The 27621-nt window shown below is 40.0% G+C and overlaps 3 protein-coding genes across 7 annotated transcripts in view; 1 reads left to right on the top strand and 2 right to left on the bottom strand.

Moving 5' to 3' along the window:
• Window positions 1-6680, top strand: part of LOC310965961 (RNA-binding motif, single-stranded-interacting protein 2-like) — a 32943-nt gene extending 26263 nt beyond the window's left edge. For all 5 annotated transcript variants that reach the window (XM_083939722.1, XM_083939724.1, XM_083939720.1 and 2 more), the window contains one exon: window positions 1934-6680. The gene's annotated coding sequence lies outside the window, so the exon portion shown is untranslated. The remainder of the gene's footprint in view (window positions 1-1933) is intronic.
• Window positions 6681-8281: 1601 nt separating this feature from the next.
• faim2b (Fas apoptotic inhibitory molecule 2b) lies at window positions 8282-13638 on the bottom strand (the record flags this gene model as incomplete). The annotated part of the gene is made up of 12 exons (XM_083939607.1): window positions 8282-8431; window positions 8836-8889; window positions 9120-9215; window positions 9530-9617; window positions 9725-9762; window positions 9862-9901; window positions 11563-11613; window positions 11697-11750; window positions 11833-11897; window positions 11992-12059; window positions 12894-12939; window positions 13624-13638. 12 exons carry the CDS (start codon window positions 13636-13638, stop codon window positions 8282-8284), a joined length of 765 nt encoding a protein of 254 aa, XP_083795733.1.
• Window positions 13639-17196: 3558 nt separating this feature from the next.
• LOC310966038 (nuclear receptor subfamily 1 group D member 1-like) lies at window positions 17197-27291 on the bottom strand. Its single transcript, XM_083939832.1, has 8 exons — window positions 26639-27291; window positions 21233-21544; window positions 21040-21128; window positions 20758-20902; window positions 19156-19721; window positions 18870-19055; window positions 18542-18752; window positions 17197-18449 (listed from the first exon to the last, which is right to left on the bottom strand). The coding sequence occupies exons 1-8, from the start codon at window positions 26655-26657 to the stop codon at window positions 18253-18255; spliced, it is 1725 nt and encodes a 574-aa protein (XP_083795958.1). The 5' UTR covers window positions 26658-27291; the 3' UTR covers window positions 17197-18252.
• Window positions 27292-27621: the final 330 nt, after the last annotated feature.

Genomic DNA, 27621 nt, shown 5'->3' with positions numbered 1-27621 from the left:
TAGTGTGTTAGTGTGCAGTGTGTAAGTATGAAGTGTGTTAGTGTGCAGTGTGTAAGTATGAAGTGTGTTAGTATGCAGTGTGTTAGTGTGTTAGTGTGCAGTGTGTAAGTATGAAGTGTGTTAGTGTGCAGTGTGTAAGTATGAAGTGTGTTAGTATGCAGTGTGTTAGTGTGTTAGTGTGCAGTGTGTTAGTGTGCAGTGTGTTAGTGTGCAGTGTGTTAGTATGAAGTGTGTTAGTTTGAAGTGTGTTAGTGTGCAGCGTGTTAGTGTGCAGTGTGTTAGTATGCAGTGTGTTAGTATGAAGTGTGTAAGTATGAAGTGTGTTAGTGTGCAGTGTCTTAGTGTGCAGTGTGTTAGTATGAAGTGTGTAAGTATGAAGTGTGTTAGTATGAAGTGTGTTAGTGTGCAGTGTGTTACTGTGCAGTATGTTAGTGTGCAGTGTGTTAGTGTGTTAGTGTGCAGTGTGTAAGTATGAAGTGTGTTAGTGTGAAGTGTGTTAGTGTTAGTGTGTAAGTATGAAGTGTGTTAGTGTGAAGTGTGTTAGGGTGCAGTGTGTTAGTGTGCAGTGTGTTAGTATGAAGTGTGTAAGTATGAAGTGTGTTAGTATGAAGTGTGTTAGTGTGCAGTGTGTTACTGTGCAGTATGTTAGTGTGCAGTGTGTTAGTGTGCAGTGTGTAAGTATGAAGTGTGTTAGTGTGAAGTGTGTTAGTGTTAGTGTGTTAGTGTGCAGTGTGTTAGTATGAAGTGTGTTAGTGTGCAGTGTGTTAGTATGCAGTGTGTTAGTGTGAAGTGTGTTAGTGTTAGTGTGTTAGTGTGCAGTGTGTTAGTATGAAGTGTGTTAGTGTGCAGTGTGTTAGTATGCAGTGTGTTAGTATGAAGTGTGTTAGTGTGCAGTGTGTTAGTATGAAGTGTGTTAGTATGAAGTGTGTTAGTATGAAGTGTGTGAGTATGCAGGTTGTTAGTTTACAGTTTGTTAGTTTAGTCAAAAGCAGCTGGACTTGGTTATTTGTCTAGGAAGACGTTTCACCTCTCATCCAAGAGGCTTCATCAGTTCATGTACGTATCTGACCAGGCTGGGACTGGTCCAGCTATCTGGTGTGGAGATCCAGGTATTTAACCTCTCACAAGGCCGATGATGTCACTTAACCCTTTGTGCTCCAAGTGCCAACGACCGTCATTGGAGTGACAGTCAATGGTGGGAAGTTGGTTTCGACTTTGTTAGTGCTCTTTTGAGTCTTAACAACAGCCGTTGACGTCACAGGAGGCCATTTGTGAAAAGTTGTTCTTTGAGGTTGGATTGTTGAATCTCCTGGGAAGGGATGAAAGGGCAGCATTGTAAATTGGAGATAAGTGGTGTCTCAGACCTCCTCCTCTGTTTAGCGATGGTTTCTCTACTTTTGCATGGATGGCTTCTTTTACTCCTCTTTCAAACCATCTGTCCTCTCTGTCCAGGATGGAAGGACAGGTGTTCACAAATGGCCACCTGTGACTCCAACAACTTGTCGTTTAGACCCAATAGAGCACTAACGAAGTCGAAACCTCCTTCCCACCATTGACTGTCACTCTAACGGAGGTCGTTAGAACTTGGCGCACAAAGGGTTACAGTGACATCATCGGCCTTGTGAGAGGTTAAATACCTGGATCTCACACCAGTTAGTTGGTCCAGTCCCAGCCTGGTCAGATGCGTACATGAACTGATGAAGCCTCTTGGATGAGAGGTGAAACGTCTTCCTAGACAAACAACCAGTCCAGTTGTTTTTGACTGAAATTGCTTTGGGAATAACGATGACCTGGACAAATGAGAACATTCACAGGCTTACAGGTTATTTAGCCATTTTAAGATTGAATCATTTCAGAGAACTATGTCTTGTAATAAAATGATTACTGTGTGTGTTGAAAGCAACATTACAGTTGTGATGTGTGTGCTCTGCAGCTCCCAACAGGGTGGGGTCGAGGGCACGAGATGAATCCAACCAAACAGGATTCAGCTGGAAGAGAACTGTGCTCCATACTATCACCAAGCACCCGGACTTGAACATGGATAACAAAAGGAACGTGTGTGTGTGTGTGTGTGTGTGTGTGTGTGTGTGTGTGTGTGTGTGTGTGTGTGTGTGTGTGTGTGTGTGTGTGTGTGTGTGTGTGTGTGTTTGTGTGTGTGTGTGTGTGTGTGTGTGTGTGTGTGTCTGTATTTTTTTTTTAAGAAAAAGGACAACACTTACATCAATGGACTTTCCTGCTCACATCCTCAAGAGTTGATCAACCAAAGGTGGGAATCTCCTTCACAGAAGCTATGATCTATTTTGATAACTGAAAAAAAGGAACATAACAAGAAGTTTAAAAAAAAAAAAATAAGAAAAAAAACTTGAGAGGAGGAAAAGACACAGAGCATTATTTTTGTGCACGTAATACAACAAATTCTTATTTTTAAAAAAAAACAAAACATTCTGGACGTTTCAGGGTGATTCAAGGAAGAGTTGAAACACAATGTGTCTTTTATTTTTTGTAAAATATGCAAACTTTTATTTTTATTTCCTGTTGTTTGATGTTCTATTTACAGCAGCGGGGGCAACAATTTGTACAGATTTAAAAATTTACGAAACACTTTTGCTGGTTTGATGTGTCGAGTCATTGTAACCGTTGGTAGGCAAACCGTTTAAAGCTACTTCTTCCTGTAACTGCTGCAGAGATTTCTATTCACGCACAGATGATAATAACATTGTTTATAGTTTACTCAAATTCCTTTTTTTTTTTTAAACATTCTTCCATAAGTGGACAAAAGACAATCAATTATTTCTATTTATATTTGAATTATAGTTCTATTTTTTAGAGTTTTTAGATCATTGGAGCATACATTTATAGAAAAGAAGTTATTTAATACTGTAGTCTATAAAGACGTGATGAAACTGACTTCACCCCACCTATTAAGGGTGAGCTCTAATAATTGGCTCATGAAAATTCTTCTTAGGTCATTTTGATGCTTGGATTCAGTTCATATACTCTAGGCACCTTCAAAAACGGCACCTGTTCATACTATTAGTCTTCCTGTTTTGTTTTGATGTAACTCCCCATTACATCTGTGTCCATGAGAAGTGGTTTTAAGCGGTTTTGCTATGGCAAACCTTCAGGTATCATTTAAATTTATCCTGTGTCGGAGGGATGAAGTGAACATGCTTTAGATCTGAGCATTTAGATAACTGAAAAATAATGTGTACAAAGAGCAATGCAGTTACTAAATTAAGATATAGTTTAGCAAAATCAATGAGGGAAATCGAATAGAAGACTAACACAATCCCTGAGGATAATTAGTTTGAAAGTAATGGGAGCTGTACGTCTTCTTTTTTATTTCAATGCTGCTGTTGTCACCTGAGTTTGATTCTCTGTCAGTGAGTTTTAGTTTGTAGAAAGTTAAATGTTTTTTTTCTTTTGTCTGTCACTTGAAAACCTTTTTGAGCTAATTTGCCTTATTTTGATGAATTTATCTTTGAAGTAGTTTTTAGCTGTAGATTTTAGCTTTTTACAGAGAGTAGATGTTAGGGTTGTGGGTTTTTTTCTCTGCGTAGGGATTGATGCTGTTTTCTTGTGCACATCAAGTTTGTTTTCATACAAATTTCCGTTCTGTACCTTCTGTCTTGTCTGTCGTCACATTGTGTCGGGCCTGTTTGTAAAAAAGCCTTTCGGGGTTAAGAGTTGAACCGAACTTCATTTAGTGCTGATCCAAAAGATTCATACTGATGCTGCGTCAGTGCTGCGGCTCAAAGAGGCTTTGTGCACACAAGCCCCGGCGGGTATGTTTCAGTCTATTGAGTGGAGCTCATGTCACCACATACAGCACATCCAAATATATTGAACTTTAATTTATGCAGACATCTAAAAACTGTAGATATGTAGATAATAGAATTAATGGTTTTACAAAGGACTGCTCACTAGACCATGGAAGTGCCATTAAAGACAAATCTAGCAGCCTTTAGTGAGACAGCAAGTCTGAATGAATTGATCAAAATTCTGCAAAAACAATTTTTAGCTAAGCCTTAATGTTTTTCTCTGGATGAACTGCCCAATCTCTCATAGGATTGACACTAAGTTGTATATACTACAGAAATGGCAACAGGCTTGTTGAATGCCATCAAGTTAGTCATCACGTCAGTCGAGTTAGCCGTAGGTTTATGAGGAGCTTTTCTTCCGGCTCTTCAACCATGCATGTTTGAGTCCAGTGATAAACGCAGTGTGAAAACGTCTTTCTCAAGGCGCGCAGTTTGATGATTCTGTTTCCAACTTTATACATTTTTTTCACGTGTCACATGTCAACTTTTTGCTGTGTGTTTCTGTCATTCACTTGTGCAACCAAAGATGTTGTAGTCGCCCATCCTTTAGCTCTCTGTCAGAAATAAGCTGCACTCATTCATAGACGATCATGTGCTGAGTGCAACTGGATAAAATTAGATTTTTCTGCTTCTGACAGATTCAGAAAGAGTCACCCACTTTGAATGTTTCAGCCGATTGAATGGGCATTATCAGTTGTTATCAGTACCAGAGATATGCTAGTTGAGTCAGCAGGATGTCATCCGATGGTAAGATGGACCACCACCTATCCGTGTCAATAGAAGACACTCCGTTGAAAGATGATGTTATATGAACAAGATTCATATAAAGTCTGGAAAATACTTAATTTATACTTTGTTTTTCAAGGTTAGGAATATGCTTGAATTTGAAAAGTACTTGGTTTTCAACATAATTTGAAGTTTCAGAGACACAATGTAAATAAATAAAAAATGATATTTGAAATGAAACGATCGCGTCTATGCAGCGCCATGAGGGCGACCATCTGCTCTTAGAATGCGTGCACTTCCTCGACTCGGCTTTTCACAGTTGCATTTATAGTATCAATTTAGATGTGACGATAAAGCCTTTGAGAGTCTAGAAATGTTTGGTGAAGGTGCCTGAAAAGTGCTTGGGTTTCACGCTAAAAGAAGCTGTTCAAACCCTGCATGAAGAGCTTCACTGTTAGGGAGTAGTAAATAGAACAAGTAATGTGTTTGAGTTCACACTCCCAGAGCATTAAAAAATGATGCCATGGCAGCCTTAACAAGTTAACGGCAATCAATATCATGTGAATAGATGATAGCGGCCTTCTGAACCTACTAGTATAGCAGGCCCCAATCTCATATCAATGAGGCTGATTATCACTGATAACGACCATTCAATAGAGTGATAACATCCGAAACGGGTGAAAGAGAAAGATCGCCTTGAGGGTGGTGACATAATTCCACATTATGACTACAGTAAAAGGATTTGTGAGAACATTTTTGCCACCTCTGTATCTGTCATATAGTAGAGTACACGTACATGATCTGGTTTTGTTGACGTGTTAATTGAGCTGAGTGTCCCTCGGTATACCTAATGAAGTGTTGGTGCGCATGTAAACAGACTCATTATGAGCTTTATTGGCCTCCACAGACACCCAAGAGGAATACAGAGCTTTTACGATGGTGAATGTTTTTAGACACGAGAGCTAATTTTGTAAATAGTCTTTTTTTTCTCCTTCCACTTACTCTGTACACCGTTTTGTTGGTTTCTTCTTGTGTGTGTGTTTTTTATGATTTATAACCTATCCAGATAACACAGTGACTAGCAATTTTTTCAGATTCAGTGCGCCATGAAGGAAAATGTCATGGATATTGTTTATATGCTCAGAGAAATGATATTCCATGTGTTAGCCATCACTTTTAATACAAAAAAGGATTTTGAAACTATGAAATGACCACTTGTTACAATGCAGTGTTTATTTATTTTATTTTATTTAGATTTTTTTTAAAAACTCATCAACAGATATCATATTACAGGAAGTCCTGATTCTCCAAAATTAAATTGCATTATGTGAATGATAGAGCCTTGAGTTACAATTAAACTACAGGTATACTGAGATCAGTGGTGTGCTCTATAGACAGTATACAATATCTGAAAGAAAGAAAATTTCTTGCACTTATTTTTTTTCCCACACCAATTTGAAAATGCTCTTTTTGTCCATCCTAATGTAGATTTTATGGCTTATTTCATAGCTTCAAAATGTTTTGCTGCTAAAACAGGATTTCCAAACAGGTGGTTCAATGTTGCCCAGTCTGGATTTTCAAAATGTCCCTTTTTATTTTAATTTGGTTAGTACAGAGTATCCCTCATTTGTTCCATTTTGAATAAAAACTTCACTTAGTTAACTATAAAATTGATATGAAGACATTATTTGACTGATGTTTTACTAATGGGCTGAATAAATAGTTGTATTTGACAAAATTTAAACTCCAAAATGTTGTCTTTAGGTAACATTTTTGATCATGAAATATTAAAAACGTGCTGCTTCACACTGTATGAACCAAGTTTGTGTAAAACCCAGACCTTCTGAAAATCTGATGGGCTCATCTAGCTCCCTGCTTGTGAACAGTTTTCTTATTTATACAAGAACTCATTTTGTACAGTTTTGTTAAGAGGAAAGAGGTTTTGATATTTGGTTATTTTGCAAAGCCACTTGGCTACTTTTGTCTTCCTGTGCCAGAGTTGCTAAATTGTCTGTAACTTGTGTTTTGTTTTTTTATTGATTGAGATAAACTTCCTTTTTTCTTGATTTTCTCTTTGAATTTGAATATGTCAGTTTTCCTCTTTTTTTTTTTTCTAAATAAAAACCTTGTTTAAATGAACTGTGGTTTTGACTCTCTGTCTTATGTTTACTGTTAGAGGTTTTCCGATACCATATATACATTTGGGTACATACCGATACCAGCATTTTAGACAGTATCTGAGGTTTTTTCGATACTGGTATCGGCACAACTCTAGTAAGTGGAGGGGCTATATTGTGTCATCCTGCTGTTGTTGCTTCAGCTGTACTGATAATAACTGATGGCATGTTTCATTGTAACTCTGAGGGTAGTTGTATCTGTTTCTGCTGCTCAATAGGTTAAAGCTGACTGGCCATTTAATAAATCCACTTGTTTTGTTGGGGGATGTGGGGGACTGAAGTCCAAAGGTGTAATTTCCACCTCTGCACATTTTTTAAAGAAAAACCTGTCAATATAGGCCAGTGCTTAGTAAAGATGCAAATTCAATATTTATCAGCAGTATAAACAAAACTAATGTGAAGTGACATTGTTTTATTCATAATTATATTATTCTACAAAACGTGTGTGTGCAATTTGCAAATTAATATTCTTATGTTTGATTTTAATCTGTTATCCCCCAGATTGATATACATATACAAAGTGCAGGAATAGCATTCAGGTACTTTCCTTTACTGAAACCAAACCTAAACCATTGTTGGAGTCTCTCCCAGCATGCAATAGGGGAGTGGACACCAGTCTGATGCAACGAATTTAGCTAACCACGCAGTCAGAGAGCTAAACTATAGACTTTAGTCTCTAGCTTCTTCAAAGCTGTTTATAAGGGCATCTGGAATGTAACAGCTGTAAAGAAACAATAGAGTGCTTTAATACTTTATCATAATTATCCATCTTACACATATGACAGTAATTTTCATGTATTACTTTTCTTTTAATAACTGAATCAAATGTACCCAACTGATTCTTATAAAACGGATATTAACATGCCATGTGTTCTAGTCACTAAACATTTCTAATGCTCATGTTCTGATCATGTTTACACTTGTTTACATTAAATTATTTTTTTCTATCACATCCCAAAGGCCACATTAAAGATACAGTTGAAATTGCAATTGATGTCTAACAACTAAAGCATGTTAAAGTATACATGATGCTAGAGCAGTTTCCCTTTGTGGTTGTATTGTTTGTATCTTACACACAAACAGTAAAACATTAAACTTGCGTTCTATGGCAATAATGTACATTAAAACAAGTATAAAACAAACTGCATCTACTGTATATAGTTTGTGAAACAGTTGTCAAAGGAAAAACTCAACCTAAAAGTGCAGATTTCTCCCTTTTTGGCTCAATAATGAAAATACTGTAAATACAAACTAATCATACTCAACCGTGTTTTTGGTGTGTTGTCCATTTACTAGCCTATGACTGTTGGTGGGGCCACAGCAGAAACACTAACAAAGGAATAGCAAGAGTAAAGTGAACCGCTACAATGAGGTATCGGGCAGGTGTTAGGCCATGTCAGTGCATTGCGACAAAACCAGCTGTAAGATTGTATGGTCATATTAGATACATCAGGAAAAAAAAAAATTTCAACAACTTGATGAAAAACCGTGTAGCCCTAATGTCATCTTGTTCATGAGAATAATAAATCCAAGTCTGTTGAATTAGGAGGATAAGCTTTACTGGCGCCCTCCTCCAAGGATCTGTAGCAGGAAGCTGAATAGGTAGATGATGTCCAGGTAGAGGCTGAGTGTGGCAAAAATATATTCCTCTGGGCTTATAGTGTAGCGCTTGTTCCCTAACAGCAACTGGGTGTCAAATGCCAGGAACTGGCAGAAAGAGAGAAAACAAGGATTAAATTGTTATTCATTTGTTTTAAACTTCAGCTGGACTTTATTCATATGGAAGCCAATTTCTTCCAGTAAAATGATTAAATAAGATGAAAACTTGGCCTTCTGATTTTTAAAAAAGATCAATTAAGTCATTTTAATGAGAAATGGTCTCAAAATAATGACTTGGTATCACAAAATAATGAGAAACTCAAAATAACACATTTCAAGAATGTTTCTCATTATTTTAGGAGAGTAAGTTATTTTAAAAGAAAGTTTGTCATTATTTTGAGGTTTCTAATTATTTTTGAGAAAATGTCTCATAATGGCTTAAAGGTTATTATTTTTATCACATTGGCAGAAATGGGCTTCCATATGTTTGAGTTTTCATTTATGATTCTCACCAGAGTAAAAAGGATGGCTCCTCCCACAGCATACATGGCATGTAACCAGGGAACCTGTGGTGCAAGATAAAAATACATTTAAAAAGCATTACAAAACACTGATAAGAAGGACAGCAGGATGCTAATCTAAGAAAAACTGTGCAGTACTTAGAAAGATTATCTGTGACGCTAATCCCTTCTCGTTAGCACACACCCAAATACAGTCTGCAGCATTAACTGGTGTTTAACTCATTATTCATCATGGCGTTTTTAGACTTCTTCTTGAGAGGTGTGTATGAACTTACATATCCAAAAGGGACGACAATGGAGAGAGTGATGGCACAGAGAAGCATGACCATGCACAGAGAAAAAAGGACGCCCTGATAGGATGTGACGTCAATCTGCAACAGTTGGGAGAAATAAAAGGATGATGGATTGAAAACAATACATGCAATTGTTATGGAAGGTGAATTATTTGTAATGGGTTAATAGCAGTTTATGTACTATTGTCAACTTATTACTTATTAGGGAAATGTTATATCCATAAAGCTTTCTTCTTTTTTATTGTTATCATCATTTTTTCTTTTCTCGTTGAATGAGCTGGTATGACTGATTGTTTGTACGTTCGTCTAACTAAAAAAACAAAACAGGATTATGGATTTATTTCACTTGTTTGAAAGCAGTTTGACTAATAGTTTAAACAGTTTCCTCTCACCTTGCTCTGAAAGCTGAAGATGGTGACAGAAAGACACACCAGGGCTGTGATTCCCAGACACAGAATCACTGATTTAGTGTTGTAAAAGCTGGAGAAAAGAGAAGCAGTCTTTTAGTCTGGAAAGGCTCGGACGAGTTGAAATCAACGTCTAAGACACCCGCATGAACACACAGCTACGTCACAATATTTATTTACCTCGACACAAATCCCATCATGAAAGCCATGCTCAAAGTCTGAGGGAGAAGGTAAAGAAATATTACCACAGTTAGGGTGTATGTTGAGTGTACATGAAGAGCATAGTGTATTCTGTTTTCATGATGAGAATTACTCACAAAGAGAACTAACAAAATTATATTCCAAGGAAACTGCCTCCTGTTCAGGTAAAAGAAAAAAAAGTAACTTAAATTCACAAATGTGTATCTACAGGGCATCATGTATGCACTTTTACAGCAGACTATTGCTGCCAATGCTAGAAAAAGAGAAATGGATCAGTATCACTTTATGACATGAAAAGTTAATTGTTTAAACAAAATGTAAGATATTTTCACACATACAAACGCTATAACAAGAAACATTACTTGTATTATTACGTTTCATCTTGTTAGAACTTGAGAACACCATCTTATTATTCAAGTATGAGTCATAATATCAATATGATAAGTTATCACAATAATGTGAAACGTTTCATTAAAAACCTTATGCAATCAAAAGTACCGCTGCATCAATCAGGTTGTCGAACCAGAACTGTCGGTCAGATATTTGATTAATCACTTTTTATTGATTGGAGTTATGGAGCTTCCATACGGGAAATATTAATCATAATGAGGCATTAATCAAATATCCGCGGCCGGTTCCGACAGTAGTTTACAGAAGCCTGTGATTGTTCTCATTTGTCCAGGTCATCGTCACCCCAAAGCAATTTCAGTCAAAAACAACTGGACTTATTTGTCTAGGAAGACGTTTCACCTCTCATCCAAGAGGCTTCATCGGTTCATGTACGTATCTGACCAGGCTGGGACTGGTCCAACTAACTGGTGTGAGATCCAGGTATTTAACCTCTCACAAGGGCGATGATGTCACTGTAACCCTTTGTGCTCCAAGTGCCAACGACCGTTGTTAGAGTGACAGTCGTTGGTGGGAAGTTGGTTTCGACTTCGTTAGTGCTCTATTGGGTCTTAACGACAGTCGTTGGAGTCACAGGAGGCCATTTGTGAACAGTTGTTTTTTGAGGTTAGATTGTTGAATCTCCTGGGAAGGGATGAAAGGGCAGCATTGTAAATTGGAGATAAGTGGTGTCTCAGACCATGGCTAAACAGAGGAGGAGGTCTGAGACGAAGTTGAAACCAACTTCCCAACAACGACTGTCACTCTAACGACGGTCGTTGGCGCTTGGAGCACAAAGGGTTCCAGTGACCTCATCGCCCTTGTGAGAGGTTAAATACCTGGATCTCCTGGATAGTTTGCAGAAGCAGAACATTGGTCATCCTGCATCTTCCATGTGCTTTTTTTACTACAAATATGCCTATATATATATATATATATATATATATATATATATATATATATATATATATAGGCATATTTAATTAAGTTCTTAATCCACACATCCTTCCTGAATAACAGCAGAGTTTCAATTGTCTCAACTCAAGCATGAAGTAAAACTAATCAAATCATGCAAATGAGCCATATTCCTCAATGTATCCGTTCTCTGCACAAGTTTCCTCATTTGAACTTGAATGTCACGTTATATACATATGATCATTCATCATGATATAATGGAAAACATTTCACGTTAAAACAATATAATTTATCTTATTATAACAAGAGACATATGTATATTGTTATGACGAGACATTTGTATGTCATTGTAACGTGAAAATGTCTTGTTTAAACGTGAAACAGTTAATAACATAACGTAACAAGAAACTTTTCACATTGTAACGTGATACTGAGCCGTTTGTCTTTTTATGCAATTTGCTTCCGTACACTTGATTCATTTTTCTGTTGTTTGTTATATTGCAAAGAAACGTTACCTCAGCTCTCCACAGCAGGACAGTGCGATGTAGGTGGAAAAGAACATGAGGCTGTTGTAAAAAATAAAAAAGGGGAAATGATGATGCAAAACTTAGTAAATGGCCCAAATTCATGAGATGTGTTTTTTACTTACTAAGATGCCATGTACAAGCCTGGATGAGTCTGAATAAAAAACCTCACAGGTGCGCTGTAAAGACAGAATAAATGTTTTATTAATTCATCTTTTAATCTAAGTGGTAAAAACCAAAAAAGATTTAAAGAGTAGTTACCAAAATGAGAAGAGGGCAACAATTGCCACCGTCACTAACAGCTGAACCATGAGAATGGCGTACACCTGCAGGAAGGCATGCATAGTGTCAGAGCAAAGGAAGAGTCACTATGATATTGGTTTTGCACTGGTGTCAGTGTTTCATATCACGCATTTGTACCTTCCTGATGAAGGTCCGCCTGATGGTCTTGTCATCCCAGTTGAACTGGGCCTCCATCTCCCCATAGCCTGAAGAAAGAGGCAAAGGGTAGACATGAGGATTTATCATTGTAGACACATGGTGTCTTAAAATGATACTGCAACTTTTCAGACATGTAGACACTAAGTGGGAGGAAGATTAGATCTGAACTGAGATCATTTTTTATTAATATTAAAGGTCCCATAATAGGCTTATTTTTAGGTTCATACTTGTATTTTGGGTTTCTGCTAGAACATGTTTACTTGTTGAATTGTTTAAAAAGCTCATTATTTTTCTCATACTGTCTGTCTATATATACCTGTATTCACTCTCTGACTGAAATGCTCCTTTTCAGGTGCTGTCTCTTTAAGACCCCCATCCCGGAAACCCAGTCTGCTCTGATTGGTCAGCCTGTTCGGATGTTAGTTCTCGGTTTCTCTGCACAATCATTGCAGCCGGAGAATGACTGCAAGGTCATAGTAGCTGCACTTTCTACCTACAGTATCTATAGTATAGTTGCAACTGTACTGACGGCTCGTTTAAAGACAGTTTCTGAATACAGGCTGAGTGCATTTCTCTGCGGATTGAGCGTTTTGATACTTACAGGCTATTTATATAATACCTCGAGCTGAAATGGAAATCTCACTTTTTACAATATGGGACCATTAAGTACTTTTCAACACATGATGTTTAGTTAAACCTTTGAACAAAGTACAGTATTATTACAATTTATAATCAAGATTACAGATTGCCATTAAAATGTACACTGTATGTAATTCTAAGCACAACTTGAAAACATAACCAATGTTTAAACATTTATTAATAGGGTGTTATATTTGAATATTATATGAAATATATAAAATCACAAACTGATTATTGTTTACCTGCCGTTGCCTCCTGATAACTGGGGGGCTCATGTTCATCACCCACCTGCTTGGAAAGAAATGTTTTTTTTGAAGGGTCATTACAAGTTTTTATCAGATGTATAAAGAGCAAACCTGTCTTTACATTCTCTATATACTGTGTTTACTCTCACACACACGAGCCAACACAAAACTAATTTTGCTACTTATTGTCTTATTTGTTCAGAGTCTATCACACATGGGATGTGACTGTTAAAGCTGCATGCAGACATTTTTCCACAAAAGATTTGTTTACAAAACGGCCTCCATGTTTGATTAGGTCAAAGGATTAGGATGGATATGATGGGCCTCCATCTTTTCATAGCCATTATAGATCACACTTGTATAGGCCTATTGGAAGTACAGAAAAACCAACATTTGATTAAATGAGCTCTTTCATACACACTGTGTCATTATTGATTTTGTGTCATGACTGAGTTTTTATTTTGAGCCCAGCTGTGTCATTGAAAGAAATTTGAGACGGACGAGCCATATCTCTACAATCCTGACTCAAAGCCATGACTTTACTTTATATTGTGTGCTTCTCTATAAGATAACTAATTTTTTGCCACATTGTTTAAGAATACATGTATGTATTGCTGCTCAAACAATAACCTTTAAAAATTGCATGAAAATATCATTGATATTAATAAATATACACAACGTATAACAAATGGATTGTAACTCTAAAGCAGGGGAGTTAAAAACATACCTTTCCCTTCTTCATCACTGCTTTTCCCCTTTTGCACTTTAGACTTGCTGATGATGAGGAAGACTATTCTGAGGTCACAGGTAAAATATTGTTCTTGTCTTTCAAGTCCAAAATATGGGAAAATCTCAGCTCCTCTTCTCTTATTTGTGTGGTCCAAAACACTGCAAGTTGCGAGCAAAAGATGTTGTTTGTAGGATAGTTGTTGCTCTGAATTTGTCTCCAGTGTGCAGATTACACTGAAGCTTTATAGGCCCTCCCTGTGGTTAATCTCTCTCTAACCCTGATCCCACACTACCCCTATCCTCGGCATAATGAGGTTGCTCTAGAAACGTCCAGGTAGTCCCAAATCATTGAGATGACGGCAGACTGTACCACTGCTGCTGCCGAACAGGGGTGTCTATCAGTGCTGGCACAACAACAGTCTCACCAGTGTTCCAGGACACTTAATCATCCTAGTGCTCGCCAGAACAACTCAAAGGACTTACTGAATTACATATGCATTACATAACTATTATTTTCCCTTTAAGGAGGGGAAATGAGGGGCACAGACATAAGGGATGCTTGATAATCACTTGTTGAATTAACATGAATATTATTATCAAGAGAGCGTATTTATGACCAATTAGATGGCTTCTTCTTTATTTATTTTTAGCAACACAACAGTCATCTCATACTGTATGACATCATGTTTTGTGTAAGGTACTGGTTTTGTAACATAAGACTAATGAGCTTGAAGTTAATAACATTATGGAGCAAATCACATAACCTTTACCAACAGTAATAATGAGATTTACCATTCAGGCACTGATCTTTGACCTACTTCTACTAATACTGATTATATATATTATATACGGTATATTATATATTAAGGCAGCACAGTGGTGTGGTGGTTAGCACAAAGGAAGAGGGTTCCTGGCTTGAATCTGGGCTGGGGCCCTTCTGTGTGGAGTTTGCATGTTCTCACCTTGTCTGCATGGGTTCTCTCCGGGTTCTCCTGCTTTCTCCCACAGTCCAAAGACATGCACATGTTAGGTTAATTGATGACTCTAAATTGCTCGGTGGTGTAAATGTGAGTGTGAATGGTTGTCTGTCTCCGTCTGTATCTATGACCTGAAATAGACTGGCGTCCTTTTCAGGGTGTATCCCACCTCACGCGCAGTGTCAGCTTGAATCAGCTGCAGCCCCTCGCATTAGGGACAAGCAGTTGATGATGATGGGTAATCTATAGAGATAGAGTGCTGTTACAAGGCTGTAATATCCATGATGATACAATTTCTGGTTAACGAATATGTTACCATGTTTCAATGATTAGCGGGAAATTATCTGAAACCATTACATCAATAAATTACTTTTATTGCTTTGCATAAGTGTATGCAGATAGGGAATTTTCTCTAATCCTCAGTCCATAAAACATGTTAAAGGGGAACTTTTCAAAAAATTCATACATGCTGTCTAAGACACAGAAATACCTGTATTACTTAACATGAAAAAATAGAGTGCCACACTTACCCCTAACACACTCAGGGGGGTATATGGGTGCATGTTTTGTTTCATAATGGAGAACACTACAATAAAATGAACCTTGTTTGGGTTTTTAAAAAAAAAGAAAGAAAAAAATCATTGTCTATGTAGCAACTCCAGACGTTTGAAACTCATTTTTGTCGTTTCTGGCTTGTATCTCATGTTCACAAATATTGACTGAACTTTCCTGGCAATAACATATTGAAATTCTTAACTTGGTGATCCCTCCAAAAATGTTTCTATATACATTTCCTTTCAGTAGCCATTAGATGGCACCAGCAGACAACAATATGTTGGTTAGTGTATGCTGCAAGAAGGAGAATTACTCAGAAACGATTATACTGGTCCTTGATTAAACAGTCTCAAATACGGTTCCTGAAAAAAACAAACCGGATCAGCTAATAAACCGACCAAACCTGAGATTTTTCTTTTCGCTACCGAGAATGAACTTAGGACCTCGGGTCCTGGCTGAGATGCACTTTGGTGCCTGACAGAGATGCTGAATCCTTGTTGTTTAATGAGACACACACACAGATCTGAGAAAACATTTGTCTACATCACAGTTTTTTTAAGAGAGAAGTGGGCCTTCCCAGGTGGGGGGTTCCAAAATGTTTCAGGGGAGGCTTAGTGAATGGAAGTGAAACAATAAGTTGTCAAAAGAAGATCACAGAACGGCCCAATGTGTGATTTAAATGTGTTTTAAAGATAGTTCAGAGTTACAGTAGTTTTGGTGAATTTTCCTTTTTTCCCCCCTACTTTCCCAGAGTCAGAAAGTCATGGGGGCTATGCCTTATTCCGTTTGTGTGTGTGTGTGTGTGTGTGTGTGTGTGTGTGTGTGTGTGTGTGTGTGTGTGTTTGTGTGTGTATGTGTGTGTGTGTGCGCGCGCGAGGGGGGGGGGGGGGGGGGTTTCCACCATCTCAGACTTTGAAACTCTTTTGGTTTTCAGGAATAGTCAGAGGTCCCTGTGTCTAATCATTAAATAATATCGTGGCCAAAATGTGCTCTTGTTGTTATCATCCTGTCCAGTAGGTGGCATGTGAAGACCTCAACTGGAGCCATAGAAAGTGCTGGAACACTGGCTGTGTCACAGTTGGAGACTATAAATGTCGAAGACTTTCTGTGTTGTTTATTTTACTTCTACTGATGCAGCAATGAGAATAAAACTTTTGCTGAGTTCTAATAAATGGAGGGTAGAAGGCAGAGAGGCTTTTGGCTTATGCTTATGTTTCATTTCTTGGCACTGAGGCAAAGATATCTGCTATTGCTCAGAGATGCATTTACTGCCAGAGAACTACCTGATGAAGAGGCGATGTATTGCTTTTATCCAGTTTTGATGAATTAAAGGAAATATGCTGGAAGATATGTGCCTCTTGATATTGACTTGGAGTTGCTTGTTCTCCTGAATGTAAATTACCACGGAGAGAATATTAATCTTAGCATGAATCCCTACTATTTGTACATATTTTGGTATCTACATATAAATCACAAACAAGAACATCAGTTTATAGCAAACAATGTCAAGGCTCATTACGGAGACTTTAGAAGGTTACAGTTGTTTATGGAAAATGTTCCCATTTAACATAACATTTAAACTAATATGTTTTTTCCCCTAGCTTTCAGCAGTGGATCCTTCTTCTTGTACCCTGAGCATTTTTATTCTCCTGTCTCAAATCAACCTGCAGTAAAATTGTCTCTTCAGTGCTATATTTGAACAGAATCTCCCTCCTGGTGGCTACTTGTTGTCTGCTCTGCAAAATGTCAGTGTGTTTGTGGTGAAGAACATCATTGTATATGTACTGAAGTGGGCCATTCTTTGAAATTACATTTACTTGTTATCAAACGCTCAAAACTGAAGTGGTGTTTCATGTTTGTAATAAACCCCCCTAATGGTTCCCAGACCTCGAGCACCATTGGCTGATTACCTCTGTTGCTAGGCTACGGCTCCACGGTGTGCCTTGGTAATACTGATTGAAGCACCACATTAAGAAAATGAAAAAAGATGAGCACAAGGAAAAAATGCTATATAACATTTTTTAATAATGGTACTCTGGTGTAACCATCAAACATTTACAAAATATTCACAAGGTGATGCAGTCAGTTGACAATACATTTATTTCAATTATATATCTTCAAATAAAAAGTTTATACTCAAATGCTGCTTTCTCTTTGCAGTCTATATAGCAATCTATTATGTGTGATATACATACAATAATTCAGTACTAGCTTCATTTACATATCAGGGAATCTGCGAACTAATGAGGACCAAGAATAAAGGTTATATACAAAATTTACAAGATAACAACTTAACATACATCCTATCAGATACGGTCTAAAATGACCAATAATTTCTCCCTGATTGCCGCATACAAATACAATGCAATTTACTCTCATTTCTTAAAAATGTTATACATTTCTCTATCACAAATGGGTGATTTTCATAAAGATACCTCACACGGTGACATGTTGTGAAAAATAGCTTATGTAATTTGGACAGGGCGCACGCAAACCATCTTCCCAGCTGTGTATTAGACATTTCTATTGCTATGTTATATATTGATGTAAGAGGTTTTCTCAATGTATGGAAAGTGCCCTTTACACGTTTTAGCATGAATGTACAGTAAGAAAGTTGGTGAATGTTTGTATATGTTCCTTTTTTCTCTGGGCAAGAGTGTGTGCTTCCCTCTTGTTAGCTTTGTGAGCTGGGATAAAAGGACAAAGTCTAGTGAGGAACAATAGGCTCTCTCTTCTTTTTGGTCTTCAGCACAAACTCCCCGGGGGAGAGGTGATGACTTGGTGGTTGGATGTTGACTAAAGAACCCAAGGAAGAACATGGTCTGTGTATTAATGTTTTGTTTTTGTTTTTTGTTTTTTCAATCCTGGAACTGGTGGAAGTTCAGGAGCCTCCACCTCCTGCTGTGCCTTCATCTTTCACCGATAATTTTTTTTTGCAAGTTCACTCTCTCATGGCATCAGACTTGGCACAGCTCCCAGAACAACTGTCCATCATGCAGCGGCCAGTGTGCTGTACGTGGTGGGCCGGGCTTGCATGAGGGAGGCCGGGAAGGCTCCCCAAAGCAGTTACCTCAGGAAACTTTAGCTCTTCGAATTCAAGGATCTATGCGGAAAGCTAGGAGCTTGTCAGAGTGGTGGTTGTTCAGGGTGCGCAGGTCAGGCAGACGTAGCAGCAGCTTTGAGAAGAGAGCGCTATCATCTGGGCGCCGACTGGTGATGAGCGAGCGCAGAGCTTTTATAAGATTCTCCTGCAGCTGCTCCACTGCTCCCACTTCGACTATACCGGAGCGATCTGGTGAGAGGGAGGGAGAAATGGTGTTAGACACGAGGAAATGTGTGTAGACAATATGTGCTTTGTGTGCATGCGTTAGTATGCCTGCTTACCAGCAGAAACGAGCACGACAGCCATGAAAAGAGCCATCTCGTCTGGCTCCAGACCTAAAGATGCGAGCTTCTCGCTGAATTCAAACATGGCGTCCAGTAAGGAGCCCATGCCGAGAGCCCTAAGTGATGCCAGCGAGTATGTCTGCCCATTGAGGAAGGTCACCGTCCTCTCCTTGGGGTCAAACAATGAGCAGAATCTCACCATCAGAACCTGTGGACACAAACCAGAAGAGGTCAGCATCAGAAAAGACTTCAAGGGATAGGAAAGAAAGTAAAGACAATCCCCCACAGTCCCAGCAAAAGATTACAGTATATAGCTGGCATGTACCTGGAAAGTGCCAGATTTGAGCAACATGACTTGATCATGCTGGCTGAGAGACTGGAAGCCTGGGATGCTCTTTGCAAACTCCACTACTTCTTTAACAGCGGGGGTGAAGCACTGGGAGAAAGACTCCCACACCTCCTGACTGGAGCGACTGGCCGGAGCCACAGGACATGAATTGAGTGGACATGCCTGTGAAGAGAGAAAAGAGAGGAAAAAGTGTTATGGACTTTTTATTGACATTAAATTGACATATATTCACATACTCAGTACGGGGGGGAAAAAGTCTCACCAGGACTTTGGCTCCTCCGTTTAACTTCCAGGGGCAGGGACTCTGGTTCTGGGAATCACTGGCCAAGTAACCGTTCTGATTAGCTGAGTAGGATTGAGATGATACGCGACCAGTGACAGGGCACTGATTCTGATTGGAGGAGAAGGTGTACTTGGCGTTGTCGACCATAATGGAGTTTTCATTGTTGGTGGAAGAAACGGGGCAGCTTGTGGGGACTTGGTAGCTCCCCTGCTCCCTGTGAACCGCGTGGTGAGTCTGGGTCGCCGAGTGCGACTGTGAAGGTTGTTGCTGCTCTGAATTGTTGTGGAAAGACGATGTGCCGATGTTGCTGTTGAGGGCAGACATCTTGATTGGTTTCTCGTCTCTGTTCATTAGGTTGCCGCGGTAAGACTGCGATACGGAGCACGCCCCTTCGTTCGTCTGGTTCTGTGGACTGCAGGGGGCATCGGGAGGAGACGACACCTCCATCTCCATGGAAGCTGACTCGTTTAAACTGTTCATGTAGCTCTGCATCTCATCCAATAGTCTCTGCTTCTCCCGTTTGGGAATACGCCCAAAACGCACAGCTGAGGAGAGAAGAAGAGAAGAATCGTCCGTTAGCATATCCTGACATCAAGCATTGACATCACTGCCAGCTGCTTACTGGCAGCACTTTAATTTATAGAACAGCAGTTGACCATAACCCCTCTTTGTTCTAATATGGATACTATATCCTACACTCAAGCTGTCATTTCTATGTGGATTACTAATCTCCAGACCTCTCTACTGTGTTCGACTATTCTGCATCCATCACAGCTGTTTCACCACAATACGGACATTTAAGCCTTCATCTCATCCGACTCCCTCATCCTCATCTCCAGCCTTTACAATCCTCCCATCCCCCCTTTTTCAATTCTGCACCTCCACTGACATCTCTATTTATAGTATGCTGTGTGCTACACCGTCTCTCTCTCTCTTTCTCTCTCTTCCAGTTGAGCACTCGCTCTCTGTTTCTCTGTGGAAGTAGGTCACTGGGTCAACAACCCTAAACATGGTGTCATTAAAAAAATGACAGTGAGTGAGACGTGGAAAGTCAGGAGAGCCAGGTGGGAGAGGTGAAGAGACAAAGGGTCGAAGGTGGAAAAAATTGGGCAATCACAAATCAATTTGCGAGCAGTTATCATGTTGTAAAGTCAAAGACATGGAATAAAAATGGCTTTGAGGGTCATCAATGTGGGCTATAATGTTTCCCCACTGCGATCTGATGCAGGTGATTTTTCACTCCCGCATCTGGCTTTTTTAGGTCAGCTAAAAATGTTTGCCCCAGAAAAAAACTATGATTTATTATCACCTAGTTTAGCCATATCCTGAGAGATCAGAGTCCTACAGTGACATGATGCAGTAGAGCAGATTAACTGTTGGAACATTATTTTAATTTCAAGTTGAACGCTGTAGGTGTTCATGATTTACAGGATAGAAAAAACATTATGTCTCAAATGAATGTTTGTTAAAGTCGGTATGAATTAAATTGTCTTCTGTACATTAAGAAACCAAGACGGAATGGCAGTTTTGTCATGTGTCTAAACATCTTCTTTAAAAAAGGAAATTAACAATGTCTCTCACCATCTCTGGACATGCCCACGGAGAGACACTTCTTAAAGCGGCAGTGCTGGCACCGGTTGCGGTTCATGCGCATGATAAGACAGTTTTCGTTCTTCACACACATCTTGTAGTGGATGTTCTGCTGAATGCTGCGTCTGAAGAAACCCTGGAGAGGGTGAAGAAGAACAATAAAGGTTTTAAAAAGTGTATCTATTTGGCAACATTGCAATTTGTGTGTGTGTGTGTGTGCGTGTGTGTACCAGATGAATAGAAAGACATGATGCTATCTTTGTTTGGTCTCACCTTGCAGCCTTCACAGGCGTGCACGCCATAATGGAACCCAGATGCGATGTCCCCACACACCTTACACAGAAGAACCATACCTCCGGTTTCTATGAAAAGAAGCATAAATATATCATTAGAGAGAGAAAAACCATAGCAAAGTGCTGGCAGGTTAACACAGAGTAGAACAGGTGGAGAGGGGGGGGGTACTTACTTGTGAATGTGCCAGTGAAACCACAAGGTCTTTTGGCCACCGTGGGATGGCTGTAGGTTGCCGATGACGCTGTTGACATTTGGGCAACGGGAGCATTGTTTACTTCTGGAAACTGGAAGACCAATTTCGGGGAAGGAGTCCCTCCCCTTCGTTCCCCTCTCTGCTTCAGTGGGCCAATCTCCTGAAAAGATAAATCCTCTGGGGATGAAGGCTGCGAGTGGGAGGAGGGCGACTGGGTCTGGTATCCACTTGAGGGGCTGCCAGGACTTGGGCTGGCACTGCCGGACGAGCCAGCGTACAAGATTACACCACCTGGAGGAACAGAAAAGGGCAAAAGCTCAGTTTGCCGGTCTTCATCTAGGTTGTGTTCTTGTGCACAATGCGAGTGGGATTGCAAGTGTTGAGCAATGCTCTACTTTTGATCCAGTGAGCTTACTTGGCAGACTTTCACAAACACACACAAAACCTCTTGAGAATTTTGACCTGGTAAATTGTTAAGAAAACAAATGCCAGAGCTAGAGCAGCTCTGACCTGGATATCTGTCTAGTCTTTTGGTTTCCAATCTGGCAGGTAGTCAAATTAAAAAAAGGCTTTGTCACGCTGACGGGCGTGGCGCCTTAACTCACATTTTGGAAACACATTGGGGAGTGTTATGTGAATAAATAAGGCTAAACACACAATGACCAGGTAAGATGAATGCCTTATCTGGGGATTATTTAGCCATTAACAAATGTTTCTGTGAAACAATAGTCTCCAATGTATCATAGCCTAGCAAAATGTATTGCAGGATACTATACTTTGAATTTATGTGGAATAGGAAACACCATAAAATGTTTATCATATCATTACAGTGAGTCACTACACGTCCATAATCGTGTCATCGCCATAAACAGGTCTTTGTTTAGGGATGTCACATCGAGTTGGAAATGCCCCAACCCCTCAACGCAACACCCATCCGCCCCCCCTTGTTTTGCAGACGGTATTCTTCCCTGCAAGATGAAAGCCTGCCCCTCACGTGCAGGCTGAGCCAGCCAGCCAGCTCCCTGCCTGCTTGCTTTCAGCATTGAATCTAGCCTCCTCTCCCTCCCTCCCTTCTTCTCTATCCTCCTCCCCTTCTACCTCCTCCCTCCCTCCCTCCCTCCCTCCCTCTCTGTGGCTGTGGGCATGCAGACCCATCTATCCGCCAGCCACCTGACCGGGAGCTCACATGGACTCTTGACACAGTTCCCGCCCGGCTCACAAGGCTCTTTGCGCAGTCCCGTGTAGACAACAGCAGCAGTATAATAACAAGCGCTAGGGCAGATCACGTTTGGAATAGAGAGGGCTTTAATGCCGTGACTACAGAGAGGGAAGCAAAGCGGGGGCACAGCTATCTTAGTCCCTGTATTCCACAGAGTTGCTAGAAACGGTCACGTTGGCCAGAGCCATTAATTTGACGCATTAAAATAATTTTCTTGAGGGATTTTTTCCCCACATTTCATTAGATTTTTTCACATTATTGTAATAACATTTGAGAGAATAACATAGAGAATCCTCTATCACGAACATTCACCAATTAAAAGAAATTATATATTCCTGCTAATTTCGGTGCCTCCCTTATGATGATCCTGGTCTTCAGTTCAGTTTGCCCTCCTTTTTATTGGCTATTAGATCCCTGTGTCAGGTGTCTAAATACCTTAGCATAAAATTCTACCGACCAAGACATTTTTTATTTAAGGAAATGACATGCTGATGGTTCACATTAATTTATTTTTTGGTTGCACTTTGTGATACCATTTATGCAGATGACTGCAGTCCTCATAAAATATTTCTCTTTTCTTTAGTGTAATAAAAATATCCTTGGATTGTCTACGTCATTCTGTGCACATTTCCTCTTAAGGACCTTGAATAATCTGAGAAAAAGCCTCCCTCGTCTCTTGTGCTTTCTCTCCTTGAGAACACACGTGCTGCATTTCTGTTTAGCTCTAAGTGCCTCCTTAATTCCACTGCTCACACGTGTCAACTCTGATTGCAAAGCTCTCTGACGTCCTGGGGGTGGCAGCTCTAATATCAGACAGACAGACTGTGACGTGCAGTTTCCTGTGTGTTTGTGTGAAAAAGAAAAAAAGCTTTACGGACATGTGTATCACCTGCAGAAGGACAGGATCACACAGAGCTCCACGCCCAGTTTCGACATTCACAAATGCGTATCTACGCCCCACCCCCACCCACCATATTTTGTCCCCTCGTAATCATTTCCTGGAATCTGGTTTGACTGGGTGCCAGAACGAACTCTGGGAATATTATCTCTGCTGTACTCAGGCACAGGTTACAACATGTGACCTGTGGATATGCTCAGAGCCATAAGAAGTACAGAATAAACAAAACATACCGCTGCCCCTCCCTTCGGCCGGACCTCCACTAACTTCCACTCTAATGTGTTCCCACCCCCTGGGCATGGATGCTTGACAGACCCAACTGTATAGGCAGCATGCACATTATATCAAATCTGGAGGGGAAAAACCCCCTCTTAACTTCCAACTACTCTGTCCTCAGTCATGTGAATGTTTGTAACTGTGCATGGGCAGTAAGCCCCACTCCACGTGAAACAGCTGGCCTCATGTCATGGATTTATTTATTAAGCACTTTAAAGAAACATGGTACCCTAATGGCAGCCGAGGGTAACACTTGCTTTACATGACCTCAAATTATCTTATATCGTATGTTGTTACTATTTGAACTTTAAGGAGTTCTGTACTGCAAAAGTTTCAAGAGCTTTATTTATACTGTAGGTATTGTTTCACCCATACATATATAATAGACTAGAAGATAGAAATACTATCCGACACCCGAATCAAGCTTGCCTTTTAATGTGAATTAACAAGTTGTGTGATCGTCTGTCAAGGTATCTGGTTTCAGGACTGGCATCAGAGCTCAGCATTAAGCTTATTATGTTAGCACGAATGACACCTGTGACACATTCATCTAATTTAACAAAATGGAAGTTTTTACTTATATATAAAAGGACACTTAATTTCTGAAATAATATAGAAAAAAACACTCTTTGGATTATTTAGGTCACAAGGTCAGGTCTCTGAACACAAAGGGTATATTTGGGGAGGTCATGTGGTCATTATCCGTTTTGCAAAACCAAACTATACTAATAATTAAAATGGTTCCACTATTAATGCGCAGACATTCCTCATGGGAATTATGCAGTTTAATCTTCAACCAGTGAGATTGATGAGAGAGACTAATGGTTGACTACTGCAGAATGGCATGCACTAAACCATATTGATTCATTCACTAATGATCCGGTATGTACTGATGGCTCCTTCCATCCGATTTCTTAGGACTATGTTACTGCTAGCTGTAGGCAAAATCCTTATATCTTCAAAATAACAAGAGTAATATATAAGGCATCATTTCTCCATTCAGTCCAGCAAAATACCTGCATTATTGAATCATGTTCCACATAAATCCAAACATAAGATCATACTGATGAATTAAAATCAAATTGTTATTTAAAATTATATCATTGACAATTTGAAGGCTACCAATGAGTTTGGCTTTTTTTGTGAAAAGGACGTCTATTGCTCAATGCCTGAGGTCCATTTTGACATTAAAATTGTTATTGTGCAACTAAACCACCACTAAAATGAAGGGGAGTGTGTATGCACATTAAGAATACAAACTGGCAAATCGACCAAACCCCAGTTTGAATGCAACAAAACGAATGTTAATAGTCATTCAGACACCGAACAGTAATTTCACGTTTAACATAGCCCACTGTGAATACTAATAAACATTTAATGTCCGTTACAGTGACCGGAATTGTGTGTGTGTGTGTGTGTGGGGGGGGGGGGGGGGGGGGGGCTGCTAAACCTCTCTGACCCACTGACCAAGCTATCAATAGGGATCCCCGTGCAAGCTGAGCGCGAGCAGAGATCGCGCGCGATGGAGAGGAGCGACCGAGAGGGGCGGGGTGCTAGGGAATCAAGCGCGGCACGTGGATGCCGAGGCTGTATACACGTGCTGTCAGCTCGAGGCGGGGCAACTGCGTATTAAAAAAATCAGGCGCATGATTCATGACTGTATCTACCCAGGGTGCACTGGGCGAAGAGCGGATGTAAAGACATGATAGTCATAATGACCTGTTCAATGACGTTATTGAGTATGTTTGGTTCCATTAACATAATATTTTTGTAGGGAAGCATGATTATAGGTGGTGAAGCCAATGTGCATTATGATATACTTAATCTTATCTCGCAGTCTATGAATGGCTCACTCTGAAATGATGTACATTTACATTTAGAATCGTTAATAGACGATGTTATACATTTTATTTGGTTTCAGACTATAATAGGGGTGCTGTAGCAGAAATTAACAATATTTACCGTTTAAAACTGACATCAACTGGTTCTTATTTTTATCATCAGTACATTTAGATCATGATCCAGGTCCTGGCAGAACTGGATGTTCTGATAAACTTGTTTTTGAGTACATGGAGGGAACATTTGGCACCGGGGTTTGTTTTCTGTGGGCGTGACTGCTCCTTGACATAGCCCAGTTGTGTTTTGGGAGAGGTCGGCTTCAGCCAAAACGCATAAAAGCCCAATTTAAATGAATCACTCTGCTGCCACAAAAGTAGCAACTCACTCACCCACACAACTTCCATAAATGCGAAACTATAGAAACGTCTGTAAGTAAAGCGCGTAGGCTACGCCCGAGTGTGATTCACCGTATCTGACAAATCAGTGTCACGCAGCGTTGAGATAAAGTGAGATGACCTGCTGTTGGCAGAAAAACGTGCTCGGTCAGGTGGGGGTGGAAACGAGGGGGGGGGGGGGGGTCGCGCTTCACGTGAGTTTGTTTACATGCAGAGAATCGAAAGTCAAAGATTGACGAGAGGACTTCCCTCTTCGTGCTCACTCACTCAATCTCTCAACTGTCTGCGGCACCAGAAGCGCGCCGCAAAGTTAAGACCCTGCCCCATTCACCTGATAATTCCTCAGCGTAACTCTTCACTGCTTTTCCCCAAAAATCTGCACATTATATTTAGAAAACACACTACCTTCAGTTCTGTATAAATTAAGAAGAAAAAACCATTGTGCATTTAAAATGACATGCAGGAGTATTTTCCCATACTATAATAAGCATTTTTTAAAATGTATTATTTAATGCGATTCTATTAGCTGGCTCTGAATAGTTGACCATTCGGTCTGATATCCGAATAATAGATCATCCTTAGAATAAATCAATACATTTGCTATCTAAGAATGATATTTGATGTAGAGAAGTGCAATGACATCCGCTCCTATCACGCAGCATCGTCTGCTTCTTTTGAAATGATAGGCATTGGAATAATGTTTCAGTGGATTCAGACATGAGACACACATTATGCATTATATTATAGAGCTTACTTACCACCAGGACTGTGTTCCATGTTTCCTAGTGAGTCGACGATGTTCAGTTCTTGCGTCTTGTGTTTAATTGCGCGGGCGTCTAATGCTGGACTGACTGCTTTTGCTTGCTACCGAGGAGTTTGGTTGAAATAGGTGAAAGGGTCAAAAACTGCCAAGGCATAAAAAGTGTATCCAAAAGCTCAGGCGAAAAGCAGTGTGCGCAGAGCATTGGGTGGGTGTTAAGAAACTCCCGGTAAGTGTCGAAAGGAAAAAAGTGAAATAAATATATTTATGTTTTAAAGGAAATAAAAGCAGATCTCTAGTTGATCCAAATGATTTCCAAAAAGCTGGTGATGAGACAGCACTGATCAGCTCGGCTCCCTGCTCTCCGTCTACACTCCTTGTGATGCCAGACTGTGGTAAGATATCACTGTAAATGGGTTCTCTAAATTACAGAGGTCCCGACTCGTTCAGCTGCTTGCCATGTACAGTCACAACCAAAACATGACCGGAGTGGAAGTAGTTTAAACACCCCCCACTTATCAATAAGCAACACGGGTCCTAAAATAACCAGCACGTTTTCAGGTGCCTGAGAAATGTGACTAGTTTTTTTTCTGTTCTCCTTTTGTGTGTCCTGTCAACCGCCTGTGTGTCGATGTGTATCAGGGATGTCTCTCTCTCCCTCTCTCTCTCTGTGTCACGCTCTTTGAAAATTTCACCCCCTCCTTCTTCTCCTCGTGCCCCCACTCCTTTGAGTCTTTCTCCTTTTTTCATTGGCCGAGAGCCCCCGCGTGGATACGGCACATTGGGCTCGCTCGACATTGGAATGCTGGTTAAAGCTCTACAGCATGTGCGCATGGCATGTGAGCCCACACTGCCCTACTGACACACATTTTATGCTAATGACCGCCTGGGCTCGGCGATAAGGCAACGAGGAAACGAGGCAGAGAGAGTTGGTGGAAGTGAGAGGTCTCACTCCGCTTCGTTTCCCGACTTCTTTTAAAA

This window comes from Echiichthys vipera, assembly GCF_963691815.1.
Source record: "Echiichthys vipera genome assembly, chromosome: X".
In the NCBI taxonomy this organism is placed as follows: domain Eukaryota; kingdom Metazoa; phylum Chordata; class Actinopteri; order Perciformes; family Trachinidae; genus Echiichthys; species Echiichthys vipera.
The sequence above is the reverse complement of the archived record's forward strand: the minus strand, read 5'-3'. Positions and strand labels throughout refer to the sequence as shown.